Source organism: Diachasma alloeum, unplaced genomic scaffold, assembly GCF_001412515.2.
Source record: "Diachasma alloeum isolate Michigan unplaced genomic scaffold, Dall2.0 Dall_scaffold_00359, whole genome shotgun sequence".
Lineage (NCBI taxonomy): Eukaryota > Metazoa > Arthropoda > Insecta > Hymenoptera > Braconidae > Diachasma > Diachasma alloeum.
Window position 1 is genome coordinate 1223959 of NW_021680498.1, and position 26515 is coordinate 1250473.

Here is a 26515-nt window from a genome sequence, read left to right on the forward strand (position 1 = left end):
GGATGGAGTGGAGGGAGTCCTCAGCGGGCTCTTTAGCGAGATGCACCCCCTACAGGACCGATTAGTCTAACGTGATTACAGACACTAACTCACTCCTGCCTCTTATACCATTCTATTCGATTTTCTTCGGACACCTCCCCAATATCGCTTGGAACACCGTGAGCCATGGGTATTCCACGTGCCCCCCCTTAACTCATAATGACTCGCTGGGATGCGTGACCGCCGCTACAGAGGGATCGTACCGCCTTGAGGTTTAACGGTGCGAACGTGGTCCATATTGAGACGATATAATAATACCGCGGGGATGTGTGCTCCAATTAAGGAGGACGGTTTTTTTGTGATGGGTGTAATGCATGATTTTTTTTTCAAGATTTTTGGATTTGGAGATAATTTTGACGGTTGGAAATACGTCGGTGTCATTTCGGGCCATTTGTCGCGTTGAAATCAAAGAATGTGGCGAATTGACTCGGATTTGACCTGCTAGTTCTATCTCATTCTCAGGAAATAGTCCTCCCTCTGATGCGGAGACGCCACCGCAAGGTGGCGCAGTAGCTAAACAAAACCACTAAACACGTTCCATCACTCTCCGTCGAGAAATGAATGAATAAATAAATATACGGAAGAATTCAAAATTATCATAAGGAATATTCTCAAGTTTTCTGTGGATTTGAAAACAACACCTTGAAAATATTTTTCCAAACGTCCAAGTCACTAAACGTGATAAATAATCGTATTTGAATAGACGATTATGCGTATCTCCAGAAAAACAAATTCAGTTGAAGATCATCAGATGTTGAATAAATGAATCATGTGAACTAGTATTTCTATCTCACTCTCAGGAAATCGTCCGCGGTTCTGGTGCAGAGACGCCACCGCCAGGTGGCGCAGTAGCCAAACAACCACGCAATACACCCCATCATTCTCTTTCTCTCAGTGAATGAATGAATAAATAGACACATGAAAGGATTCAAACCTATTATAAATAAAAATGTTGCTCCCATATTAATTTGTTTCTATTTACAACATTTTTTAAATGTCTGATAGACTTAAATAAAATTATCCCTTTAGTAAGACTTGAATTCAATGAAATTTTCCGGCTCGCTCCCGATGACATCCTCCACAGCGCAACATTAAGATCGGAGAATTGACAGGATGAGTGATTTTAATATAACCAGTTCAGTGAATCACTGTTGACATTACCTGTCGAGTGATATTGAATGGCAAATGGCTCTCCACCGGATCGTTTAGTCCATCAAATTTATTACGCACTGCGTAACGGTTCAGCATAAATGGTCCATTCCACGTGAATTATTAGTGACTCAGGATCCATCAGTCGATCCGTTAAATCGTTCCGGCGATTGGTGCTTGTTTGCTGATAGCTATACCCATGTGGAATGCGTATTATTTTTGATGGAAAGTGTGAACGACTCTCCCTGTTTTGAAGCCGCGAAAACTTTATTGAGAATCGAAAAAAAAACGAACAAACTTTCGAAATAAATGCAATAAACTGAAACTCTAATTTTATGTTATGGTACTTCTTTCAATATTCTTAGATTACAAATTAACTAAATTCATTAATAACAATTTATAATTAATTTAAAATTAATAATAAATAATTGATTAATAATAATTGATGTATAAAAAATTGAATTAATTACAATTTATAACTGATTGAATTAATTTTTGTGTTATGTAATTCCTTTATAAATTAAGAAAATTAAAAAAAATTACCGTACCCTAAAATTGATTGATTTTTATTCCCAGAATGTCCGAGAAAACTATTCTGACAGTCAGAACTCTCCGAAAAATTCCCATAGGACGTGACCATTGGACTTGATTGATGAAGGGTTCTATAAATATTGATGTCTATTTCACGGCCGAGGCGTCTGCGTTTTCAATACTCCTTATTTCATCAATTTCCATCATTCCCTCTTTGATTTCACAGCTTTCCCGACACCTAACCCGGTTATTTAGATGTATGCACAGGAATTGAATCAATTCAAGTCCTCCAATATATCATTTTAGATGAAATATCTCATCGATATTTCATTCAATTTGGAATTTACGTAATTCTGATGTTGTTTTGACGGAAAAATAGTGTTGAATGGCAATATTAAAATTTTTCCATGAATTTTCTGATGAGTCGAGATATTTGGAGGACAAAAGTGACTCAGATGTTGATCTTAACCACGAAAAAATAACCTTTTCATTGAGTAATTCAGGAAATACCGTCTCTCCCCCATGAATTCGAAAGTTTTCGATCATGCGTATAATTTCGATCTTTTTCAAAATTCATTATTTGTCCATTATTATCTCATTTTTCAAATTTAGCTGAAGCATTCAAGCATGCAGTAACAATGTTATCGATGATGGATCTTGATGATCGGCGTATCCCCGAGTCAGGTTATTCCCAATGAATTTTATGGTTGCTGCGTGGTGGAAGGCGCATGGGCGGGTCAAATCCTTCACGATTATTATTATTCTTTTTATTTCAAACCTCAAATTAATACCGTGATTTTTATACATTAGAGCGACCTGTCATTATCTACATTTTTATTCACGCTAATTAAAACCGCGCAGAATAGATTTTCCCCTAGAATTTTAGCGCTTTTTAAATTTCAAGAATTTCTAATTAATTCCTCCCGGATTTAATCAATTCAAAATGTCGTAGAATTCATGTTATTTGTATCAATCACTCCATCCCCACAATCAAAATTAATTTGAACTCCTCAGGCGCGAAAAAAAGAGAATTTGATCTGAATGTCGCGAGAGTTTTACGGTTCACCGAATAAAAACTCTTCCCACTTCACCTCCTAATGTCCACTCAACATAAAAAAATCATTTCCTCTTTAATGATCCACTCGACTGCCCGAACCAGTTAAAATCGGAATATCAAAATATTGTTTATGATCGTCAGCCTTAAAACATTGTGAAACTACTGGGTATCAGATTTAATTATACATCTGCGATGATAATTAGTTGAGTTAATTTTAATTCAATGTCGAGATTCGGAATTGTCTCATTTTGTTTTATCCAATTTATCCAAGATTCAATTAATTAGAAATTTCGTAGAATTCATGTTACTTGTACTAATCACTCCATCCCCACAATCAAAATTAATTTGAACTCAGACGTAACAAAATGAGAATTTCATCCCAATGTCGCGACAATTTTACGGTTCACCGAATAAAAACTCTTCCCGCTTCACCTCCTAATGTCCACTCAGGGTTTAAAAAAAATCATTTCCTCTTTAATGATCCACTCGGCTGCCCGAACCAGTTACAATCGGAATATCAAAATATTGTTTATGATCGTACACTTTGTGGGAAACTCCCCGTTTCAAAGTTGTCGCTCTTGGCAGCTGAATTTCAGCGACCAAATTCTCTCGGTTTTTGTCGTCTCTCGCTCGTCGGGCCCCCGGCCATCTTTATTGCTTCAATTTGCATAACACAATATTGCTGAGACCGCGAATGCGTCTTATGAACGCGGTCTGCACCTACGCCTCCCTCCGAGGGTTCGCACGGCCAGAGTCACACGCTTCTTCGTCTTCTTCCCAGCTCTCTTGCCCTCTCTGTTTTATTTTTCAGTTCTTTTGTCCATCCGTGTTGCATCTTTTCTCCTCAACAATTTACTCTTCTACTCACTCTTACTCTTGTGCAATCCAAGGGCACAATTCACGAAACGTCACGTTTGAAAATATTTTTTACGCAACTGAGTCGGAAAAAATGAAAATTTATAGATCCATTTTGCCCCATCCTTTGAAAAAAAGCGTGTGAGTTTGACAATTCGAGAGTGATGGCCTATCGAATTGATGTTGAAATTCCTTTGGATATCATCAACAAGATATTCATCCAAACAAAGATCTCGTAACCTCCAACTTGCCTGGTTATTTGAAAATGTTTAATGCATGCGGCCATTGAGATCGTAGTCGCAACGTATATGGGTTTTTCTCCCATAGTGTTTGCACGACTTGTACTTGCAGGACTCACAGTTTGGTATAACCAAAGAGGATCGCAACCCAAGTACTCGGTAAACACTCGGTGTACGACTGTTTCTCAATCGACACTTGACGCCTCGCGTTTACGATCATAACGGAGTACTTCAGCTCTTATTTAATACATCTAGCCTATCGAGCTAACTTTCTTGGCGTGGATCAATTCAACGGGACAGGATGGAAACAATGGGGGGAAAACGTTTGATATGGTTGGATGGGGCACTTCGTGGAAGGTAAATAAATCTTTCTTTGGAAATTGTTTCGTTATGTGTGTCAATTAGGTTGTCCTAGATACTGAGGATTCTGAAGAATATTCCGGTGAGCAACATGAAGAGAAAAGTTTCTAGTTTTCGGGGTGATAGACTATCGAGGGTCTCACGTTGGGAAAAATGTCTTGAATTTGGTGACTTGTATTTCAAGATTTTATGAGTTTTGTTTTTAGTAAAAAAAATTTCTTAATGTCACACTATTTATGAAACGAGTGGAAACTCCTGTACTCTTCGATGAAGAGATCGCCAGGGTGGTCCCAGATATTATGGAAATCCCTCCCTCCATCCAAACCTGTCGTCATTTCACACCCGGAGGGAGGAATCAACGGCGCTAGAAAGTCCAAAAAACCATACCTCGCATTATTAATTTACCACCCACAACTCCCGTCAAGAATTGTTTCTCCTCCTGTCCCATCACCACGTAAAATACCCAGCGGATTAATTCCTAATTCCCGTTTGTGATGTTAAAGAATCTTCTGGGGACCCTCAGTGGGTAATGTCAAAATATTTGAGATAGGTTTTAAGAAAGCCCGAAGCAACACCACCACCACCGGCTCTGGGATATTCGCCAGAAAAAACGCGTGCCACGGGTTCCACCTCGTTAGCCTGGCAAAGGCCTCTAAAACAGCGCGTGGCACCCCGTAGCGATGAATAATACGGAGAAAAGGAGGCATGGAAATGAACGCTTAAAAACGATTGAGGAAGAGTATTTTTGTTTCTTAAATATTTATTTTTTGGTCTGATTTTTTCTCCCTTTTACTTTCTTCAGCCATGAAACACACCAGCGCCACTTTTCACCTCATTATCTCCAGCGATCGCATATACGAATAAGGCTATTTCGTTACGCCTCGTACGGTAGATGTATGGCCAATGTTGTGGACTACACAGCGAGGTACGGGCTCGGTGAACATGCGAAAACCTATGTTGACTGTCTCAAACTGAATATAAAGACATCGGCATTGGTGTCAGGCGCCAAAAACGCCCACGCATCACCTCGGGTTATCCTTTTCGCGTGAGAAAACTGTTTTCGGACGAAATGTTATTTATTGAGTTGGAAAAATCGGGGGTGAGAAGGCATTGAGTATTGAATGATGGTTTTCCTGGAGTTGACAGAAAATAATTTCCTCAAATGAGACATTTCTCTTTGAAATTTAGAACAGAATAAAGCCTCTTGTTTGGGAAGTTGCGAGTGGTGACATTGAGAGGTTTTAGATTGTCGTGAGGTTAGGTTTACCCCATCGATGACTCATCGTTGCGATAATAATCCGGTTCAGTACGAGAGGATCCCCAGATTCGGACATTGATTCACGCACTTGGTCGAGCACTGGTCATGCGTGTGTCCTTTTTGGTCGAAGGAGGCGACGATATTTCTAGGAGTCTTGTGAATCGAAAGCCTCAAAATAATGTGAAACTACTAGGTGCCAGATTTATTTATAAATCTACGATGATCATTGCTTGAATTCATGGTAATTCAGTGTCGAGATTCGTAATTGTCTCAGTTTGTTTTATCAAATGCTGTTTTATTTTTCTACTACATCAAGAAAAATATTATCATCTAAAAATTGTTTCCTCCGTTGATACACCACGAATGAATAAAATGACCCGTTGTGGAATAAACCGCCCACATGTAGCCCGTCATCTCAAGAATTTCCAACTTTTCTTGCTGATGAATGGGGTACCAAAGCCGAGGAGGAACCTGAGCCCCTGTGACTTGGAGACACATGTTTATGTTTCAATTAACATTTCATTTCGCATTGCAAGGGTGCAACCTGCTGGCTACATGGCTACTAACGAGCTACTATCGTTGATCATCATAGTTGAATAAAGGTGATCTGTACGGATTCTTCATGGGAAAGTGCTGGTACAATACCGAGGAGCAGCATAATTTGACGTTGGAAGTCGGGATAAATCGTTTGGATTTATCAGTTGAATGGCTGAGACCACGGGGAATTGAGTAAACAGGGAAGAAGGTGAGGCACTATCTCAGATATGCAGAATTAAACCCCGGGTTTGAGGATACCAACGGCTGTTACATGGCGCCTACCTTCTTTTAGTCATCTTATCGGTTTTGATACAGAATCCAGTTAATTATATGCCTGCCAAGTTTTATGGTTCGTTTTTTTAATTATCTCAATCTCACCATCTTAAATGGAATACGGATGCCGAATATGTGGCATTCATGGCGACACGAATTGCCCGATATAAACGCAAGTTAAAATACCTTTCGAGATTTATTTTGAGGAGGAAGATGGGAGAATCGTGAACGCTCAATTTTGGTAGTGTCACTCAGAAAGAGACAATTGCCATCACAAATTGGAAATTACTGATGCATCGAACTGAAATATGGGTACTAAAATTTTCACGACTACACAGCTACCGTTTGCCACTCAAAAAAAAAAACAATTCAAAGTCAACTGCACATACAAATGGCAAACACATTCGGTAAATCATCGGACGTTTATTGCAGTTAATTAGCTGGCTGGAGCCTCAGCATCCTCAACGGTCCTCATTCTGCATGCTTCGAGTACCTCGAGCCTATGGGCGTGGAATCATTGCGTGAGAACTTTTTTGGCTGCATGATGAGGAGAGGATCCCTGATATGGCGCCATGCAATCGTTAACTCAGATAATCAAATGTTTGACGCTAGTACCACAGATGTCCGTTGAATTTTCACCTTCTCTTTATTCGAAAGCCAACCAAAAGGAATGAAATAAATGACTGAAATTGATCGGATAAGGTTCTCAGTTGGGTTTAACGCCCACACGGGGGCACACGCCAAAGAAGATCACAGCCAACACATGAGGTTCAGCCCTATGGGCACCTTTCCATCCTTCTATATTCAAAAACCCCGAGTGTGTGTGCTACCTCGGCAGTTGGCGCTACTGATCTCCTCAAGGCGATACGTATCTCGTGCACGCACGAATTCGTGTGGCCACAGGATGAATAAGAAAATGGGTGGGAGAGGAGGAAGAAATCCCTTGAGAGAGGACTCGACGACTCGACTTCGTGTCGCCTCGTTTATCTCGATTATATGACACTCTTCCCTGCCGTTGCATTTTCGGAGATAAATTTTTATTTGGGGGGGGGGGATCTCTTTTGCTTGGGATATCTTCTTTGGGACTTTGAACTTACTTTAGCACACAGGATTCGGGGGGCACCTGTTGACCCGGGACCATGATTTTCAAGTAGCCTACGTCCTTCGCTGTGAACTCCTGGGAAAATAGAGAAATTTATTACATTAATTTCACTTCAGCAACGAGAATCAATTAGAGATTCAGTACAACATATAAATTTGTGGATAAAAATGAAAAATGAAGTGGACTGAAGTGACGCATCACAAGTAGATAAGATAACTCTCGTGTACAGACCGAGGTATCTCACGATGTTCAACACGATGCGACCTGAAGTCACAGGTGAGGTCCTCAACCTTCTTCATTCCGGTCTGTTATAAAACTAAACAAGAAAAAACACCGAATCCTATGATTGATATTTCCCGAGTTAATAACGCTTTCACCTTATTAGGGCTTCGATTGAGATAGCTGAGACTCGTATGAGAGAGAGGGCCATCACAGTTTATTGGTGGATAGATCTATCATGATGCACGGGAGAAGACTTTATTAGGATCGAGATAGTGTCTAACGTTATACGTGAAATACCAGAGGATTCTGATTGTGATCTTGTGGTGGGCCTTTTGTTTCGGGGAATGAGACTCTTCGGGCTGTCTTCTGCCTATGAGAGTCATCTTACTCCGATCGTACAAAAAATCTTTCATCGCGGTGGTTGAACCTTAGATCAGTCAGTCTCAGTCAGTCTTCATTAAGGATTATTAGGAGCAACTAATTGAGTAATTGAGAAGGTTCCACGCGATGAAAGGACTTCGTTTCAGTTGGAGAACTAATTAACAAAACAATTAATTTGAACAAAGGTTGTAACTTACATTCTTGTCGTAGTATCTCATGGTGTTGGTCAAATCGATGACGAACTTGAGCTTCGGAAATGCCTCCAACAGTAACGGAATTGTGAATCTGTAATAATGGATTGTAAACTTCAGTGGTATTACATGGTGAAATACAACAACGAATCGAGTGCCTCGTAAATGTATTATTCATATCGTAAAATGAAAAGTGACACGGGTTTCAATGCTATAAAATGAATTGTTGAGACGGTGAGAGATTTTAGGAATCGTTTGAAAAATTGGGAATGTCAATGTGAAGCGTTCGATATTCTTTATGACAAGTTGAGAATTTGAATTTGAATTCTTTAGCTTTCGTCTGAATGCAACTGTTAGCCAGCTCATCTGGGGATTCATTTGATGATAAAAGAGTTTCAATAATGGATAAAGGAGTCATAAAAAATTATCAGTCATCCAATAGAATACTTACTCTTTCGTTGGCGGTGTCTTTATCGTCTGCAACAGAAAGAGAGAGAATATCAGTCAAACCAGAAGATCAAGCTCGTAATGATAAATAATAAACGCGGAATTCAACTTTCAGTGATGCAAATAAACATGTAATCCGCGACTGGGAGGGGATCGAGGGTCGTGCTGCTGTCGAATCATCGTGTCATGAAACGCAGAGTCATCGTCTACTTGTGATAATTAATAGTGTGGTGAGTGGATAACCAGGCACAAGCCCTGTCTGGCCCCACAGGAACGTGATCACGGCGGCGAGTGATCGATTAGGCTTAACCCCTTTGGTATATCCAATAACAAGACGTGACGAAGGCTGACGATAACAGGAGAGACCAAAGTCACACTTTTGATGATTGCCTTTATCTCCCGAGCTAATATCGCTAAACTTATTTATTCAGCCTAACGTATTGCCTCTAAAGGACGAATGGCTTGGACCAAGAATTCCGGAGAAGACCCGAATTTCGTAAAGTATTGATGAGTTGGACATGAACATTTCACGATGAAGTGAGAATTTTTCGCTCGATTACTTGACTCGTTTGGTAATTTTTCACCAACTTTTGTCTCCGCATATGCCCACCAATTCATTAACTAATTCGCAAGAAGAATGATGGGCTATGAGTGTTATCCCTCAGCGGATCTATGCAGCATATTAGAAGAAGACTCCCAAAGGAGGGGTGGATTTGGGTGTATACCCAGCGTACGGTTAAATTGAAAATCTCGTTTCTATAAGGAAGAATATTTTGCGCCCCGGCAATAGCTTGGGTGGGCTAATGATAATAACGGGGTTTGGAGTCAGCGAGGACTATCCGATTGGCTGGGCGGTCAAGATTCCTATCTGCGAATACATCCCTGTGTTATGGTTACACTACGGCAAAATGGGCATACGTTTGGTCGACTTTAATAACCGTCCGAGGAGCCAGGTTGACCTATCGTGCGCCAACGCAATAATTCCAGGTTATAAAAACAGTAAAAACTGAGGCGTGAGACGCATCTTCTAATGCTCACGTGACCCACCACCCTCACTTTCGATCATTCCTCTCGATTTTTATTCATCATTTTTTTTTCCTGTTGAGCACATGTATAATGCAACTTCGAATTAACATTGAAAAACACCGCCCACTTCATTACCCGGTCTGCTCAGAGTGTATGAGAAATGGTCATGGAAAAAAATCACGTGAAAGAAAAAAAGACAAATGTGAGAGATAAAACGAGAGGAAAACGAAGGAGGATATCCACTGGGCTGATTTCAACCATTCAATTTCACGACCCTCAGTACGATATACGGTCGGGACTAAATCAGGATTATATGGAAAAAGTTGGAGGGGGCATTGTGCCGTAGCCGTCGCACTGTCTGTCCTCCCGTGTGTGAGGATGACAGCGTCTCAAACGTTTTACTGATACTGAATTGACCATCAGGAGCAGTACGACGGGTACGTTTGGAGAGGTTATCTGAGTTGAACAGTTACTGCGATAAATTTTGGCCGTTTGACTCCGAAACTTCACCCCTGGAAGTCGTCATCATTTTTTATGCTTAATTTGACGTTCCAGGGAATGGCTTCAACGTAATATAATTAATCGAAATCTTTGTCATCAGGTATCATGAGTTGCCACAAGTAGCTGTCAAAATTTGTTGCAAACTCATTTCATTCCGCGTTTGACATGCAAAAAAAGCATGAATCGTAAAAAATATTTGCGCGAAATTCATCCAAATAAATCAATCAACAAACGATTCGATTAGTCTCGGATTTCGCAACGGTGATGGGCGCTGTAGCCCATTGTGTCCGACGAATTGCCCATTAGCGCTGGGAGATATCATCTTGCCGGTGATGGTAAGCCGTCCAGCGGAGATTCCTCTGTTTTTTTTTCTCTTGACTTTTTTTTATCGCCGGCCGCCCGGCATTTTGGAAAGGACCTCGTCGAACAGGAGGTTCCCTTCCATTTTCAATATGTACCCGGGGTATATGCGCACTTCTGCAGAACGCAGGGGCGGTCCAGGGGACGTAATAGTAGCGGCAACCGCGGGGGACCATCGGGCACTCACTGTTTCTTAACTTTATTTATGTCCACCTTCTGTCCCCAAGATCCCGAAGATCTCAACGATAAATTTTGGTAATTAAATGCCATGTGGAGGTTTGGCGAGGGGGTCGGAAAAATTTTGAGTTTTCATTTGACAATTTTCGGATATTGCTCTTGGATATTTTTAAAATGAATTGTAACATCATTGTAGCGATATGAATTGTATTTGGCTACTGCACCACCTCGCGGTGGCGTCCCTCAACCAAATGATCATAACCTACCTAGAGGACCGCTGATGATCAACGGATACTAAATGTTTTGAAATATAAAACTTTGAATTAATGAATTAAAATGGAATTAATATGAGATAGACAAATAATCCAAAGTCAACAAAATTTCTAACACCATTCCCACTATCTGCAGGATTATATCTCGTGTCATCTATCGAACCAGTTTCCCAATAAATTGCCACATTCATCCTAAGGATATTTTAAACTCCTTTTAACACCGATTTAAATTAATTAAATTCTAAAAACCGAACGAATGTTAAGAATAACATGAGTTGCGTTGGGCTACGGCGCCACCTCGCGGTGGCGTCCCTGAACCAGAGTCACCATAACCTCCCAAGATGACAGCGGACGCCCAACCGATACCAAATATTTTGAAACCTAAAAATTTAAAGGAGTGAATTAAAATTGAATCAATATGAGAGATAATTAGTCCAAAACCCCCAAAATTTCCAACCCCATTTCCACTATACCCGCCGTCTATCGGAATAGTCCCCCCCCCCCAATAAATTTCCAAATTCATCCCAAGAATATTTTATCCCCTTTTAAACACCGATTTAAATTAATTAAAACCCAGAAATCGAAAACCCAAAGAATGTAAAGAATGACCTAGCAGACAGGCGCCCCATTCCCCCCATTATTATTCCCCATACCCCAATTAGTTATCTCAGTGGGTTATACTATTCTAAATCTTGCTCGTGTCACCATCGCCCTGTGACCCCTCTCTCTTTGTCTCAAGACCCTAGCTGTAAACAACTGCCCCAGGACTGGATAAATAATAACGAGGCCACAAAAGCCCCTGTTGCTATAATTCAATTCACACCTAATAACTGGCATCGCTGAATTTCCATATTACAGGCGGTAATAAAATTAAAAATATTTTCTGCTGACCAATTCCACCGCTTCAGGGGGTCCTCCCAGGATAAACGAGGCACCCCGGCCCTTCTCTCTTGCATTTTTGAGTTTTGAAGGTACAAAAAGTCGAGTCCCTGAACCTTTTGAAAAATTAACAAATTCTCTCATTAATTTTCCCCGCAAGTTTCTTCTTTAATTGATCTATCCGATGATTGACCTTTTACGCAAACACTCGGAGGACTCGACCTCTCAGGGACTCGGGTCTGATTGTTTTAGCGAGTTTAACGATCTCACCGGGAGGATTCACTTGGCCAGCATCAAGACAAGATTAACGATCGTCAGGTAGGTGAACACTTGGAACGAGTCGGAACGTTTAAACAAATGTTTGTTTCTCGGCCGTTGTGACTCGCCCCCTCGCGGTCCTTCTGACACCGTTTGCTGGGTGCATGGGCCCATTATTGTCCGAAGGTGGTTCCAAGCGAAAATGGCTTAACGGCGCCTCGTCTATACATCAAGCACACGCCCTTTCCTGGCACCGGCACTTTCATTCACACAATGACCCGTTAACTTCACCGCCAATTTTCCGTGAAAGCGATTATCGCTGGGTCAAACGTGGAGATTGAATTTCTCGAAAAATATTTTGAATTTTTGTTTTTTATTGCGTTTTTTTGTTTCGGAAGGTGATGGGGTTCACCGACGCACTGTGAATGCTAATGTGTTCAAGACGTTTTGATTTATTTATTACATTTTAATATTGTTTCAATAGTTGGAAAAACATCTGATAAAAATAATTCGAAAATCAAAATTTCTAAATAATTTTCGTGTTACATAAACACTTTGATTTCCGGCGCCATGTTCTCCAATGTGCGAATGTGGAACATAATGAACGAAAAATTTGTTTTTTCAAAATGTCCAGAACAATCGGGACAAAACGGATGTTCCTTTGTTGTTGATGTTTCAATTTTTTCTCTCTTGACAAATGTCTCGGGACATTTCAGAAGATGTTGAATACAATTCGGAGAGGAATTTCCCGCATTACTCATCCCATTTAACCATACAACAACTTCCGGTGCGATTGACCGTGCCAAACCCATTCGAATGCCGCTAAAGGCCATCCCCAAAGAGCCCTACACTTTCCCATTCTTCTCGTGTACATGCACGCCTTCGAAGTATTTTTTCTCTTTTCCCTTCTCTTTCTTTTTCTTTCTGCCGAGCGCCTACTAACCCTAGACGGATGGGCCTAGAACGCGAAAGTAATTGCACACGGCCGACAAAAGGGAGAAGGTCGAGCAATAAATTTGGCGATTCGTCGTCGACTCGTTTTTTTTTTCCAAAAAAATGTCACCGTTGTGAAATTTTTGTAAACAGAAAACGGCTCCCAGGAATCATCGCAAGAAGGAGCAGATGGGGGGACTGGAGACGGAGAGGAGAGTGAAAGTCCTGTGGAGGGAAAACGGGCGGGGACGCAGTGGCACGAGTAGGAAAAGAAAAATTCGTGATTCAAAATGGAGAGGGGGGGCAGGTGGTTCATGTGTGCGCGACATTTCGGTGAAATTTATGTGCCAGTGGCATAAAGGCCACCGCCACAAATATATCTTCTCGTTACTTCAGCAGCCGGAGAATAGGGGAGATGGGGCAAAATGGGATTTTTGGATTGGCAGTGACTATTCACACGCTACCGGGGATGTGCGGGACGTTTTCCCGTGGATTCAAGGTAATTTCTACCGTGGATATGTGGGAGATCGTGGACCCTCAACTTCTACTTCTTAAATTAAATCTAGACAATAAACTAGACACATGGAATCAATTGATAAGTGATGCGCAGACAGTAGACTAGGAAATAATTTTCTCAAAATATTAATTCGTTGAACACGAATTTTTGTGACACTCGTTTTTCAGAAGTAATTGAAAAAAATGTGGGAGTTGATTTTTGCAATGGTTTTGAATTATTTCATATGTTTATCAATTCATTCATTCATTTATTCATAAAAAAATTAATAAAGCAAATGGTAAGACTAATACCATAAGACGTATTTAACTACTGCGCCACCTGTCGGTGGCGTCTCTGTATCAACGAAGCCATAACCTGTCTGACAAGCACGAATAGGCTAAATAATTCAAAATTTTCACCTAAAATTACAACTTCTGTATTTCACAGAATAGCGCCCTCATGACTCGAGACAGATCATCAATAAAAAAAATGCTACCCCTTCGCTAGATTTCACGGATAACCCCGACACCGCGATTTCACCCTCATTTCCCCCGCCATCGGAATTTGTAGAACTCGCGCGAAAATGAATTTAAGAGGAACGATCGGTTGACAAGATTACAGGTCTCGAAAAAGGGAAATAGTTGGCTACCGCAGGGCTTCCTGGAAGCCAGTCTTATCTGATCACTCGACGTATAAAAATAGACAAAAGTGTCATTCGTCTCACCCCTATGCTCCCGAAGTCCTCAAGGTGTTTAAAGCCCGAGAGTCCTCGTCGAGAGGTGAATCCTTTCTTTTAAAAAACATGTGGGTAATATCTCGAACGAATGGGTAAAATAAGGCGGTTTTCATGAGTGCAATCGTCTTGCGTCGAATTTTCATGAAGCCCGCCTGACAAACAAAAGGGAATTGAATACCATTCTATGAATCATGAATAAACGAATCATAATTGCCCAAATCATTCGGCTCAGAGGGAAATCGAATAATTCTACTTTCTTAATATCGCGTTTACTAAGGTTTTCTTCGAACAAAGTTGATTAGAATTAACAGCTAGAATTATGAGATTATCTCACATTTTTGACGGTAAGGATCGGAGAATCTGAATGCAATATAGTGAAAATGATGATCGATTTTTTCACTTTGAGCCAATAATATTAATATCCAAATACAAAATTTCTGATATGAATAAAAATAAGCTGTGACTCAATATTCCAAATGAAGTTTTAATTTTTAATTTGGTGCTGAAAACACGAGATGACAATATTCTAAGCACGGAATTATATTGATGAGATGAACAACAGATTAATTGAATTACCGTGTGAATTAACTAAAAATTGATAACAGTGTGGGCACGCACTTTTACCAGAGTATCAACAAACATTGAATTCCAGAAATTCACACTCTAAAGTGTGTTCNACTCTAAAGTATGTTCTAGAAGGAACTGAATTGTAATTATGATTAAAATCTTATTCAGTGCGCATAGGAATTAAAACATGAGCAAATCATTTATTGCAGTATCAAAATTTAACAGCTAAATTGGGACACATGATTATCATCGGTGGTATTGCTTTTTGCAATGAGAATGATTATAAACTATTAACTGAAAAAGGAATATCGAATCTGCCAGGCAAAAGGGCATAATGAAAGGACATTGACACCCCGGGGTGGCGCTAGTGACACCAGAGGGTCAAAAATTGAGTGTCAAGTCGAAGATAGAGGGGCAGCTCTAGCCTGGACAGACCCCCGGCGCCAGATTCTTCAGACGAAGTACACAAACTTCTCATGGAGAGGAGGTACCAGCGGTGGAAAAACAAAACACAAGTGGAAAGAGGAACGGTGTCGGTATGGGGGGGACGATAACATCTCCGAAAACTGGCATCAGTAATATTTTACAAAGTCATCGAAGTTGCTCTCGCCAACTTGGGCATAAATTATCGGTTGAGACGCTGGGAATGAAACAAAAGGAAAACTAAATGAAATAATATCCACCTAATGCTGCACACGTGGGACTTTTTTCTCCGGCGCTTTTTATTTTCAGGCCGGCAATGAGGGGGAGGCGAAGTGGAGGGACTTTCGGCTCTGCGGGGCGTTAAACAAACACTTAACATTGCTAATAACACGTATCGCTTGTCCAGCTTCATGGAAAAACAATAAATCGAGTTTCGGCGGGGCGTGGATGACAGCGGGGCATCGGGCGGCCAGACTCTAGCGCCAGAAATTAATATTGAGAGAGGGGAAGTGAAGGTAATCGAAGGTATTCCGATGGGAGTTGCGGTCAAGTGCTTTCACCTTCGACCCCGGTTGGTTCGCCACGCGGGGAAATTTTTTTTTCAGCTATCCGGAATGCTATTTCCGCGGGATAAGTCAAGTCAAATCAATGAAATCTTAATATTCATTTATTGTTCAGATCATTTTGTCCTGAATTAATTTCTCATTCAACGTGATTTTTATTCATTAGTTTTTTATTCTCGTTCATTTTTTTCCTGTTTTCCAATTATCATATCTCATTACCAAAATTATTCCGTCATGCGTCGCCTGAAATTGTTGGTATTATTATCGTTGAAATATCTTATCCCATGAGTGTTTTTTTCTAAAAATATTCAATTTAGAATGGAAATAATCCGAAGTCAAGCGTGGCTGAATAAATTGATGAAAAAAACGTTATATTCTATTTTTTTTCGTAAATTAATTATTGTTAATTAGTGATTCTAACTAAAAATGTCAAAACAAATTGTTGTTGAACGTTTCTTCCCCAAATGTGAAGTAATTTTTTGCTATTTCCACTCCGCCATTGATCTCTCAATTAAAAAATCGTTCTTTATCCACAACTCCCTGAATTTTTAATCACCAGTGGAAGGATAATTATACCTTTGAGGACATCAAGCTAGAGTAGTCGTTGTAAATACCCAGCAAAAGGGCAAACGTGATCTTAATGCTTTTTGTGACATCTCCCTCTTTTGCCCCCCCTCAGCCCAGAGTCAAGTGTGTAAATCAAGTGAATGCGCCATTGCAGAAAACCACAGCAACTTTAACGCCCACGCGGTTTTAATTACCCCGATGTGTTATCAGGCGATTAATTTTAATCCGTAAATTTCTGGGGAATAAAATGCCCGAGCCTCGCATTTATCCGGCGCCTTGACGATGGTAAAAAGTAAATTTTTCAACATCTTGAGACTTTTGTGGATGTCCAATAAAATTCATTCAACAATTTAAGTACTTTGTGAGTGAAATATGATACGTCAGTTTGTAATTAACCTTCGGGGCGGGAGGTAGTGTCTTAAATTAAGACATTTTTGTCACGGATTTCGAGACATTTATGGAGCGGAATTTAGGGGATTTTGGGTATCTTCAATTATCGGAGATGACAAATTGAAGAAGTTTTGGGGAATTTTATTGCTCATGATTTATTTCGTAATTTTAAAAATACCTGACGTCTTAATTTAAGCGATGGGGTCGACCATTGGCGAAAAATAAATGAGCAAATCCAATAAAAATTATTTGGCACTCGTAAGTGATGGGAGAAAAATCAATCAATCTCAAAAATGACTTAAATTCGAGGACGCAAACGTCTCAATTCCCCGCATTATTTATTCCACTTCAACAAATCATTTTTCACCCAAAATTCTCTCAAAAAGCACCTGAGGAAGCTAATCAGATGATCTCCGCCGATGAAGTAGAGGAAAAAAATGAAACATGAGGGTGAGAGCTCGAAAGAAAAACGACGCGCGGACGCATAATTTACAAAGCCCGTCATTCGAAAAAATTTTCTCTGAATAACCCCGACGACTCGGTTATTTTTCAGATCTTTATTTCTCGTTTTTCCCGCGATCCATACCTCCCACGATCAGCGGGTATCGCCGGTATGCATAAACGGTAAACAGAGACCTTTCCAGCGGGTCCACAAGGTGTCCAAATTCGGTGTCATTTCTGCACAGTTGGGAATATTAATGAATCAACTGTAGAAACTGCAGATGTGACACCAAAAGGGTACCCCTGGATTGTCTTTCTACGTGGGTGATATCTCTGTTTTCAGTCACCCTACATTCAGATTATTATCGTAGAAACTTCTCAGTTACACTCGGCGCAGCTAACTAACTCGGAGAATCTTTGTCCCAGTATCAGGACATTGTCTTTCACCAATGGAGATGGCTGGATCCGTTCAATGCATTCAACGTCAAGGGGTCGGGACAATTGAGTTTCAGGGAGAAGTTTGGTTGCCTTCGTGTCAACAAACCTTGGGGGAGAAATTATAAAAGTTTTAATCTCGGAGTCGCTGGCTTCCGGCTCGCAGAGTTATATTCAATGTTCAGTGCTTCTTGGAATTGTTTCTTAATAAAATATGGCTCCGGGGTGGGGGGAGCGGCCTTCCTCCACTGATGGCCACGGAATCCAAGCGTATGGTGGAGGCTTGATTAATTTCATTGTGATAACCCTGGAATGCGTCGAACCTCACTTGACCACCCTTTCGAATATGGAATTTTTCGGATTAAAAATAGTCTCATGGACATTCCGATCGGGAAGTGTATGGAAATCAAGGATTTTTAACACTGGTGAGTGGGTTTTTATTGGTTCGGGAAGACTCTCATTACGAATTTGATGAAATTTAATGAAAGAATTTAATGGTTTTTTGGTGCGGAATGAAAATGGCACGAAAATTACGTCAAGTTTGGCGAAGAAATGTTCAATAATAATTTGTTTTACATTTTTCGATAGCATCACTAATTAACGATAATTAATATTTAGCAAAAGAGAACTTCGATTATAATTCTCTTTTAAAAAAAAATGCAACGTTTTTTGTCATCAATTTAGTCAACTATATTCTCAAAAAAAATATTTACAGGACTTGATGTCCTCGAAGGAATAATTATCCTTCCACTGGTGATCAAAAATCAGGAAGTTGTGGATAAAAAACGATTTTTTAATTGAGAAATTAATAAAAGAAAGGAAGTGATAGAAAATTAATTACGAATTTGATGAAATGAAAAAAAAAATTAACGATTTTTTGTTGTGGCATGGAAATGGCAGAGAATTATTTCAAGTTTACGGAAGAAATGTTCAATAATAATTTGTTTTTACATTTTTCGATAGCATCACTAATTAACAATAATTAATACTTAGCAAAAGAGAACTTCGATTATAATTCTCTTTAAAAAAAAAATGTAACATTTTTTGTCATCAAGTTAGTCAACTATATTCTCAAAAAAAAAAATTACAGGACTTGATGTCCTCGAAGGAATAATTATCCTTCCGCTGGTGATCAAAAATCAGGAAGTTGTGGATAAAAAACGATTTTTTAATTGAGAAATTAATAAAAGAAAGGAAGTGATAGAAAATTAATTACGAATTTGATGAAATGAAAAAAAAAATTAACGATTTTTTGTTGTGGCATGGAAATGGCAGAGAATTATTTCAAGTTTACGGAAGAAATGTTCAATAATAATTTGTTTTTACATTTTTCGATAGCATCACTAATTAACAATAATTAATACTTAGCAAAAGAGAACTTCGATTATAATTCTCTTTAAAAAAAAAATGTAACATTTTTTGTCATCAAGTTAGTCAACTATATTCTCAAAAAAAAAAATTACAGGACTTGATGTCCTCGAAGGAATAATTATCCTTCCGCTGGTGATCAAAAATCAGGAAGTTGTGGATAAAAAACGATTTTTTAATTGAGAAATTAATAAAAGAAAGGAAGTGATAAAAAATTAATTACGAATTTGATGAAATGAAAAAAAAAAATTAACGATTTTTTGTTGTGGCATGGAAATGGCAGAGAATTATTTCAAGTTTACGGAAGAAATGTTCAATAATAATTTGTTTTTACATTTTTCGATAGCATCACTAATTAACAATAATTAATACTTAGCAAAAGAGAACTTCGATTATAATTCTCTTTAAAAAAAAAATGTAACATTTTTTGTCATCAATTTAGTCAACTATATTCTCAAAAAAAAAAATTACAGGACTTGATGTCCTCGAAGGAATAATTATCCTTCCACTGGTGATCAAAAATCAGGAAGTTGTGGATAAAAAACGATTTTTTAATTGAGAAATTAATAAAAGAAAGGAAGTGATAAAAAATTAATTACGAATTTGATGAAATGAAAAAAAAAAATTAACGATTTTTTGTTGTGGCATGGAAATGGCAGAGAATTATTTCAAGTTTACGGAAGAAATGTTCAATAATAATTTGTTTTTACATTTTTCGATAGCATCACTAATTAACGATAATTAATACTTAGCAAAAGAGAACTTAAATTATAATTCTCTTTTAAAAAAAGAATGCAACGTTTTTGTCATCAATTTAGTTAACTATATTCTCACAAAAAATATTTACAGGACTTGATGTCCTCGAAGGAATAATTATCCTTCCACAGCTGATTAAAAATTCAGGAAGTTGTGGATAAAAAACGATTTTTCAATTAAGAAATCAATAAAAGAATGGAAATGATAGAAAATTCATTTAAATTTGTGGAAGAAATTCTCAACAACAATTTGTTCCGTCAATTTTCGTTGGAATCACTAATTAACCATAATTAATATTTAGCAGAAGAGAACTTCACTAATAATTCTTAAAAAAAAAGAATATAACTTTTTTGTCATCAATTTATTGAGCTAATGCTTGACTTGGGAATATTTCCATTCTAATTTGCGTGGAAGAGAAAAGAATATTCACAGGACATTTCTTTAATGACAGTAATTCTAATATTTTCAGACGATTGAATCAATACAAAGGAACTTATGATAAAATAATTTAGATAACGAAATATGTTAATTATAAAATTAAAAAAAATCGAGAAATATTAATGAGCAAAAATCAAATTAAGTGAGAAATGTCTAAGTAGACAATGAATAAATATTAACCGTTTATTACGGTAAGCTTATCCGGCGTAAATTGCGTTGCGCCCTTTCCCCCGTCTTTTGCCCTCATCTAAACACTTTCTCATTCTAAAAACCACAAATATTAGAGTCACGACCGTCTCAAAATCAAAATCATTCTGCGAGCCACAAATTTTAATTGTCATCACCCAGACAAAAACAATTCAAATCATCAAAAAAATCTTGTCAATTCGGATTGAATCAACTCAACTAGATGTACGGAACGCGAGACACGCGAAGAATCAATGACTGAGTACTTCTCACCCGGGAGCAAACCCCAGGGGGTCCCCGGCCGCAGCATCCACCGAGCGTCAATCCACGTACTTTAGATTCCATCGTTGGTACACATCACCCGACTCATTACTCTCCCCATAAGATAATGAACCGTACTTTGTCGAAGCGTGTAATAAGCGAATATGGCGGCATTTACGACGAGAATGACGAGCACAAGACGACACTAACCAACTCAATGCTCATGTTTCGGATATAATCCGCAGGGAAACAAGATAGTCGAGTATAAACATCATAACCGGTGTCACTATCTGGACAAATTGATTATTACCATAATCCCACCAAATCCTCTTTTACGTTTGAATAACAACGGATTAAGGAACTACTTCATCTTGTTCATTGAGGAGGTACTCAGTTGTTGGCGTAATAAGGGAAATTTTATCGGTCTGACGACGCGGGAATTTCGGAAATTGAATGGCATTTTTTTGGATCGAGGCGGCCGATGAATGAGGGATTGTTTACGGCTCAAACTCATCCGCTTGAAGGGAGTTTTAACGATGTGAGGCCCCCTGAGGGGGGCCTTATGGGCATCGCCAATCAACTGACTTGACGCATCGCTCAAAATTTTCTGGAAATCGATACTAAAAATAATGAATGCAACTGCAGAAGTGACGCGTTCCCGCATTTCAGTGGAATTGTACTCTTCATTTTATACGAGTAATAGATCTTCACGTGTCCATGAATTCGTTCTCGTCAACTTCTAAGAAATTATTTCATTTTTCGTCAATTGAGTTTTTATTTTGAGCAAGACAATATTTAATTTGAAATATTTGTATTTGAAAAATTATTTGTGAAGTGAAAACTGTATTTTAGGCAACGACAAATTTTGGCGCCTTTTGTTGAAATGAATGAACTGAATAAATTCATTAAATTGAAGGGAAAAATGAAAAATGTGATAAATGAAAAAATCACTGCAGAAATTAGTGTGCTAAAGACGTCTTAATTTGGGACACTTTTTTTTTGAAGCGAATAAACCTTTTTTCGTTAATTTAGCAACAATAAAAATCAAGTTTAAACCTGTATAAATTTATTGAATTAAAATGAATCATTTCTTCCATTAAAAATTAACAGTAAAATTATTAATTTAAACTCTTCAATTATTTCATTTTGAATTAATTGAATTTTTGCTTCGAGCAAGAAAATATTTGATTATATTTCAAAAATTCTTCTCCGATAGAAAACTATATTTTATGGAACGATGAATTGAAAAAATCCCCGTAAAAATCCAGTTTAAGCCCGAGTAAATTTATTCAATTAAAATGAATCATTTCTCCGGGTGAAAATTGACAGTAAAATTATTTCAGTGAAATTAAAAATTAAAATAGTATTGATCAAATGATCCGAATGAATATTCAGAATATATCTCCCAAAACCGGTCTCAATTTACCTCAAATCCAAACAAACGCAATCTGAATTCCTCTTTCCCCCCACAAATTTATGACAATATAAACTGGGTATGACGTTCATACCAGACTAATTTTTTTATTCAAATTCTAAGCGAACGCACCCTAAGAAATGACGGATTTCAGTCGAATTAAACTCTTCAATTATTTCATTTTGAATTAATCGAGTTTTTCCGTCGAGCAAGAAAATATTTGTTTATATTTAAAAAATTCTCCGATAGAAAACTATATTTTATGGAACGATGAATTGAAAAAATCCCCGTAAAAATCCAGTTTAAGCCCGAGTAAATTTATTCAATTAAAATGAATCATTTCTCCGGGTGAAAATTAACAGTAAAATTATTTCAGTGAAATTAAAAATTAAAATAGTATTGATCAAATGATCCGAATGAATATTCAGAATATATCTCCCAAAACCGGTCTCAATTTACCTCAAATCCAAACAAACGCAATCTGAATTCCTCTTTCCCCCCACAAATTTATGACAATATAAACTGGGTATGACGTTCATACCAGACTAATTTTTTTATTCAAATTCTAAGCGAACGCACCCTAAGAAATGACGGATTTCAGTCGAATTAAACTCTTCAATTATTTCATTTTGAATTAATCGAGTTTTTCCGTCGAGCAAGAAAATATTTGATTATATTTAAAAAATTCTCCGATAGAAAACTATATTTTATGGAACGATGAATTGAAAAAATCCCCGTAAAAATCCAGTTTAAGCCCGAGTAAATTTATTCAATTAAAATGAATCATTTCTCCGGGTGAAAATTAACAGTAAAATTATTTCAGTGAAATTAAAAATTAAAATAGTATTGATCAAATGATCCGAATGAATATTCAGAATATATCTCCCAAAACCGGTCTCAATTTACCTCAAATCCAAACAAACGCAATCTGAATTCCTCTTTCCCCCCACAAATTTATGACAATATAAACTGGGTATGACGTTCATACCAGACTAATTTTTTTATTCAAATTCTAAGCGAACGCACCCTAAGAAATGACGGATTTCAGTCGAATTAAACTCTTCAATTATTTCATTTTGAATTAATCGAGTTTTTCCGTCGAGCAAGAAAATATTTGATTATATTTAAAAAATTCTCCGATAGAAAACTATATTTTATGGAACGATGAATTGAAAAAATCCCCGTAAAAATCCAGTTTAAGCCCGAGTAAATTTATTCAATTAAAATGAATCATTTCTCCGGGTGAAAATTAACAGTAAAATTATTTCAGTGAAATTAAAAATTAAAATAGTATTGATCAAATGATCCGAATGAATATTCAGAATATATCTCCCAAAACCGGTCTCAATTTACCTCAAATCCAAACAAACGCAATCTGAATTCCTCTTTCCCCCCACAAATTTATGACAATATAAATTGGGTATGACGTGCATACCAGAGTGATTTTTTTATTCAAATTACTAGTCAGTGTTTTTACGTATTTTAACGATGAGTATATCGACGTATATTCAAGGCGGTGTTGCGCCTGGTATAACTCGAAGTAAGAGCATAAAAATGTTTTATGCCCCGCGAAACTCGCCACGGCGGTCCCATCAATTAGGACAAACCGTAAATACATGCCAACCACTCGCCACGTAATCAACATATTCAGCATGCCAAATGAAGAAGAGGCGAGAGCAATCATTGGTAGATACCCGTGTCGACGTACGGTGGAGGTGAGCACACCCAGGCGAAAGGGGGAATTGCCAATTTGCGTATGGGGATGTGGCTGTTAAATCCAAAGACAGTGCATGACAACTCGGTGACGGCTGATTTTCATTGTAAATTCCTCCGCATTATTTTTTACTTCGCAGACTAATTAATATGTTGAATCTCAAATGATCTTTCAAGCCACAAATGATTTTTCATCTCATTAAAAAAAATGCTGTGATGTTTATGAGAATTATATTAAAATTCTATTGAAATTTCATGAAAAATTCCATTTGTTTTCGCACGGATTGCCATGAAAAATTATGCAATAATTTTTCATTTTTCTAGACTTTTTTCATAAAAAAAATTTCATAGATGTTGATTTTTTTATATTACTTATTCTGTTGGGATTTCTTGCATAATAAAAAATTAAGAATTCTGACAATAAAAACAGATCAATCGAAAAACTACGAAAACCGTTCATTTATTGAATTGAAAACCCATTCAAACATTAATTTTAATCGTTTCAAACAACAACAAAATGAAAATTATGCTAAAATAATCGAAATTAAAGGAACTGTTTGCGTTTAGATCACGGAAGTAATGATGAGAGAATCATTGACGTCAATGTTGGGCACTGTGATGCACAAAATATCTTGTGCATACGCTTAAGCATCGAGTGGACCTCCTTAAGAGGATGGTTTATTACAGGATCAACTTGACACACGATTTTAGACGTCAAACTCGTTAAAACGGGAAAAATTCATTCTTAATGATCGAACGGAATAATGAAGAGTGAAATATACTTTGATGTCGTATTTCTTTACTTTTGGAATGCATTATTTATGGATTTATGACTGCACTCACCGCTTTGAGGGGCACTTTGAATGCCAGAATTTTGGTGTTCTCGATGACTGTCCCATACGGCTTATATTGTAGCCATCTGCAATTAAAAGTAGTTGATTGAGAAGCTGAAGGTTTTATTGAGGGCTCTTGGGATGAGAAAGGGAGGTGAAAAAAATTACTGGGGATTTTATGACCCCGGACGACCCGAGATTTTGTTTTCTAAGAAAACGATATCTCTCATTTGAGGTGGACCAGCCAATTAGCTGAAAGTATAGAGTTTATTCGGAGACTAGAATATTTATTTGTTGTAAAATAATAAAATGAGAGGGGAAGAGATTTTCAGAGAAAACGTCGGATTTTTTCATTCCCTTGAGATTATTTATTGCCAGGAGCTTCAAGTATCCAAGAAGATATGGGAAATCGACTTAATTTGGGACATTTGTAATATGATTATGCTGAGAGGAAGGAAGTTGCTAATTCATTTGATTTTTTAAATTTTTACGCATTTTGAGAAGATTTTTCCCTGGGAAATCAGGCAAAAAATGAATTAATTCGTTTTTTTAATTGTTGGAAAATGATTTTCGCTTTTGAATGCGAAACATTTCGGTTTTTTAATTGAGAAAATTCTCGATCTTGAATGGATGATTTTTCCTGTTGTAAAATTGATCTATTCATGTGTCAAATATTTTTTTAATAACTCTGAAATGTGGAATTCAACTAATGAATTGAATATTGGAATTGAAAAAATTAATTAACATCAAAAGAAATTAATGTTCAATCAATATTTAATAAATTCTGAATTTTATGCTTGAATTTCTCTTCAATATTTTATTTTTTGAATATTCACAATTAAAAAATTTCAACATTTTGTAATTAAAAACATTTTCTACTTGAAGTGAATAGTTTTTTATTCCTGAACTTCACAGATTTTTCTTCTAAAATTAAATAAACAATTCATAATTCAAAAAAAAAATAAAACCATAATGTTCTCTAAATTAATAACATTGTCCTGAAAAACAGAATGTTTTTTCTCCGTCAGATTTCCAATTGAAAAATTAGGGAATAATTTAAAAATTAAGTTCATCGAAAATCAAGAATTCATTCCTAGTCCACTAATGGCACCCACCGACGAACCCCGAAACTAAAGTATATTTTCTACATCGATAAGTCAGCTCCAGTGAGAGTCAGGTGCACCGAAAATTTTCGGAGCACAAGAGCGAAAGAAAAATAAAACATCATAGTCAAGATAATCCCCCCAAAATTCACTTTCCGCACTGATAAATAATTTATTACGAATCCTCACAACGTGACGTCGAGTGAAATCACTTGGAAATACACGATTAATAACTTTTCGGAGCGAGATAACCTCAAATCCTTTCAAACAAGCAAAACTCCGGAGCTATTGATAGATAACGATGCAAAATAATAGAAATTGAGTTACGAACCTGTCCGGAATCGAGTTCATTTCACTCACTGAATGCTAAAGCCACTTTTTCACAAATTAAAAATTGTAAATAGATAAACTTAGACAGATGTTCCGAGTGTCATCAAATTCAGAGACGCAACCACATTGCCTGAATGTGGACACTATCATACCGACATTTTCAATGTCGATAACATTTTTAGAAAAATATTTTTCACGTGCATGATCAGTCGAGATCAACGGAGATGATAAGATCACTCGCGTACGTTAAATTCTGATAGAAAATTCTATTAGTTTTTCGTCAATTCTATTGAAAAATTCCGCAGTCTTTCTGCGATTTTTTCTTTTTTCAATTAAAAATGTTTGATCAATAGATTGTGATCCCCCTAGAGATCTTACTTTGTTCAGATATTTTGTGCAGAAATTAGATTTTTTTACATTCCGAGTTCAAAGTAGAAATTATGGAGGC

At 37.5% G+C, this 26515-nt stretch overlaps 1 protein-coding gene across 1 annotated transcript in view; it reads right to left on the minus strand.

Moving 5' to 3' along the window:
* LOC107041203 (RNA/RNP complex-1-interacting phosphatase) overlaps nucleotides 1-26183 on the minus strand; it is a 33327-nt gene extending 7144 nt beyond the window's left edge. Inside the window, exons 1-5 of the mRNA XM_015261644.1 lie at nucleotides 26069-26183; nucleotides 24645-24720; nucleotides 8646-8671; nucleotides 8201-8288; nucleotides 7396-7475 (exon numbers count right to left, since the gene is read on the minus strand). Of these exons, the coding sequence (XP_015117130.1) occupies nucleotides 7396-7475; nucleotides 8201-8288; nucleotides 8646-8671; nucleotides 24645-24720; nucleotides 26069-26088 (290 nt within the window). The 5' untranslated portion in view covers nucleotides 26089-26183. The remainder of the gene's footprint in view (nucleotides 1-7395; nucleotides 7476-8200; nucleotides 8289-8645; nucleotides 8672-24644; nucleotides 24721-26068) is intronic.
* Between the last annotated feature and the right edge of the window lie 332 nt (nucleotides 26184-26515).